The sequence below is a fragment of the Phaseolus vulgaris genome, chromosome 8, assembly GCF_000499845.2.
Source record: "Phaseolus vulgaris cultivar G19833 chromosome 8, P. vulgaris v2.0, whole genome shotgun sequence".
In the NCBI taxonomy this organism is placed as follows: Eukaryota; Viridiplantae; Streptophyta; class Magnoliopsida; order Fabales; family Fabaceae; genus Phaseolus; species Phaseolus vulgaris.
Window position 1 is genome coordinate 56,689,584 of NC_023752.2, and position 3,242 is coordinate 56,692,825.

At 46.1% G+C, this 3,242-nt stretch overlaps 1 protein-coding gene across 1 annotated transcript; it reads left to right on the plus strand.

Moving 5' to 3' along the window:
* The first annotated feature begins 1,404 nt into the window (after positions 1-1,404).
* On the plus strand, positions 1,405-2,919 carry LOC137825389 (uncharacterized). Its single transcript, XM_068631063.1, has one exon. The coding sequence runs from the start codon at positions 1,405-1,407 to the stop codon at positions 2,917-2,919; it is 1,515 nt and encodes a 504-aa protein (XP_068487164.1).
* Positions 2,920-3,242: the final 323 nt, after the last annotated feature.

Here is a 3,242-nt window from a genome sequence, read left to right on the forward strand (position 1 = left end):
TAAGAAAATAAATAGAAACTTTTCAGTTTCAAATCACATAACTATAATCCATCTGAAAATATATCTTTGACTATATTTTTTATAAAATTGTTTTCAAGTTATCAAGATTAAAAAATTATGGTCAAAATATTATGTTATTCTTATCAGATTATTTAATGTGGTAGTCAATGAAAGTTTTAACAATCACTATTCTTCTTGATTCTTTTTTTATAGAAAATATTTATTCATTCCTAAAAAACTTAATAAATATTATTAAAAATATATATCAACCAAATATATTTTAGTCAGTTATAAAAGAAACATAATTTTTAAACTCCTTTGAAAAAAATAGATATTATAAAGCATTATAATTATAATAATTTAAACTCTCTGATTTTTTTTATTGCATTAGATAAATGTAATGTAGTCAATTTCATGAAATTAAGGACACAGCCTAGTGTTCTTCATCACCTGTGACATGGATAAGTGAAACCCAGAAACTGTTATTTGACTCTCTTTCGGTCCTCTTCCGAACTTTTTCTCTTGGTTTGACTGAAAGAAAGTTAGGAACGTTGACGTGATAACGTGCCGAGGTTGGGAAGATCATCCTTCTCTTTCATGAGCACGCGTTTTGAAGGTGTCACAGAAACATCAAATCAAGGAGAAAACACGGAATGAAATTGATTCTTAGTTAAAAGTCAACTTGAATTTCAATGTACTTAGACATTTTACTTGGCATTGAATCTGGGTGATCAATGTAACGTTTAGAATAGCAGGTTTTCAGGGCAAAGTTAGTGAAGGCCTGAATATATGCAAAGAGGAGATAAAAATATTAATGATGTGTTGAGATGTGGTCCTGCTCACTCACTTGCATGCAATTTTTTATATTTTTTTTGCACTATATATAGGGTTCCCTTCAACCTTGCTTTCATCCATATCTCAAGTCTTGTTATGATTATTAACAAAATGCATCTCAAGCCTTTTATTTTGCTGTGTTTTCTGTTCGCGGTGATTGTCATCGCTGCGGTTGTGGCTGATGAGCCACCTCGAGAAGAGAGAAAAGGTAGGAACCTCTCAAAGCTTTATTTTAGGTTTTTGAGAGTGCACATTATTTTTTCGTCAATTAATTGAATTTGTTAAAGAATTTAGTAAAAGAATATAGTACTCGCTACTAGTGATGCCATAAGATTAATCAAAGTTCAGAAGTGCATTCAAATTTCGAATCATTTGGTGAAATGCATGTAAAATTTGACGTGTATTATTTTAAACCTTTGTTGGTGAACCTGCAGGAGCAACTGGAATTCACGAAAAAATTAGTGGAACCGATGACGAGCAGGGACGCTGTAAGTATTTCCTTTCCTTTTCTTTCGTTTTAGTTAGTTGGAATATTTGCAAATGATGGTAATTTGAGGTACTAAACAATACATGAATCTTAAAGGTGGCGGTTATGAAGTTTTGAGTGGTAGGAAATTGGTGTCAAATTATGGTACCGACAATTGTAAAGGAAAGGGAAGTGGCGGATCTGGCGGTGGCCAAGGAGGAGGAGAAGGTGGATCAGGAGGTGGTACGGAAGGTGGTGGAGGTTGGGGTGGTGGTGGAGGTTGGGGAAGTGGTGGAGGTGGAGGTGGGGGTGGAGGTGGAGGTGGGGGTGGGGGTGGAGGTGGAGGTGGTGGAGGTGGAGGTGGCGGTGGTGGAGGTGGTGGAGGCAGTTCCGGTGGTGGAAGTCCAGGAGGAGGAGGCAGTCCAGGTGGTGGAAGCCCAGGAGCAGGAGGCACTCCCGGTGGTGGAAGCCCAGGAGGAGGAGGCAGTCCAGGTGCACCCGGTGGTGGAAGCCCAGGAACAGGAGGCAGTCCAGGTGGTGGAAGCCCAGGAACAGGAGGCAGTCCAGGTGGTGGAAGTCCAGGAGCAGGAGGCAATCCTGGTGGTGGAAGCCCAGGAGGAGGAGGCAGTCCAGGTGCACCGGGAGGATACACTCCCGGTGGTGGAAGCCCAGGAGCAGGAGGCAGTCCCGGTGGTGGAAGCCCAGGAACAGGAGGCAGTCCAGGTGGTGGAAGCCCAGGAGGAGGAGGCACTCCCGGTGGTGGAAGCCCAGGAGAAGGAGGCAGTCCAGGTGGTGGAAGTCCAGGAGCAGGAAGCAATCCTGGTGGTGGAAGCCCAGGAGGAGGAGGCAGTCCAGGTGCACCGGGAGGATACACTCCCGGTGGTGGAAGCCCAGGAGCAGGAGGCACTCCCGGTGGTGGAAGCCCAGGAGAAGGAGGCAGTCCAGGTGCACCGGGAGGATACACTCCCGGTGGTGGAAGTCCAGGAGGAGGAGGCAGTCCAGGTGGTGGAAGCCCAGGAGGAGGAGGCACTCCCGGTGGTGGAAGCCCAGGAGAAGGTGGCAGTCCAGGTGCACCGGGAGGATACACTCCCAGTGGTGGAAGTCCAGGAGCAGGAGGCAGTCCTGGTGGTGGAAGCCCAGGGGGAGGAGGCACTCCCGGTGGTGGAAGCCCAGGAGAAGGAGGCAGTCCGGGAGGATACACTCCCGGTGGTGGAAGCCCAGGAGCAGGAGGCAGTCCAGGTGGTGGAAGTCCAGGAGGAGGAAGCACTCCCGGTGGTGGAAGCCCAGGAGAAGGAGGCAGTCCAGGTGCACCGGGAGGATACACTCCCGGTGGTGGAAGCCCAAGAGCAGGAGGCAGCCCAGGAGCAGGAGGCAGTCCCGGTGGTGGAAGCCCAGGAACAGGAGGCAGTCCAGGTGGTGGAAGCCCAGGAGGAGGAGGCACTCCCGGTGGTGGAAGCCCAGGAGGAGGATACACTCCTGGTGGTGGAAGTCCAGGAGGTGGAGGGAGTCCTGGTGGTGGAAGCCCAGGAGGAGGATACACTCCTAGTGGTGAAAGCCAAGGAAATGGTGGTGAAGGGGGTGGAGAAGGGTACGGTGGTGGTGGAAAAGGTGGGAAATGAGAGGAGCCTGGAAAAGGACGAAAAGGTGGCGAAGGAGGTGGAGGATATTGAAATAGTATTAATGAAAATTATGACATACATAATAAAGAAGAATGACGTGTTGCTGCATATCAAACCAAACTCCATAGTTAGACAACAACTTACTTCTTTCTTCAACTTAAATGTAGCTTTTAATATCATAATTGCTTACATTCTCCCCTTTTTTTTGTAAGTTAATATTCAATGAATATAATATATCACTTACATCAACTATCCTCTTAATGTGCAAGGAATCCAAACTTAGTACAACATTTCACCAATTTATCTTCACTATTTAAATTAAA

Coding starts and splice junctions, on each gene's coding strand:
- LOC137825389 (XM_068631063.1), top strand. CDS start 1,405: ATGAATCTTAAAGGTGGCGGTTATGAAGTTTTGAGTGGTAGGAAATTG.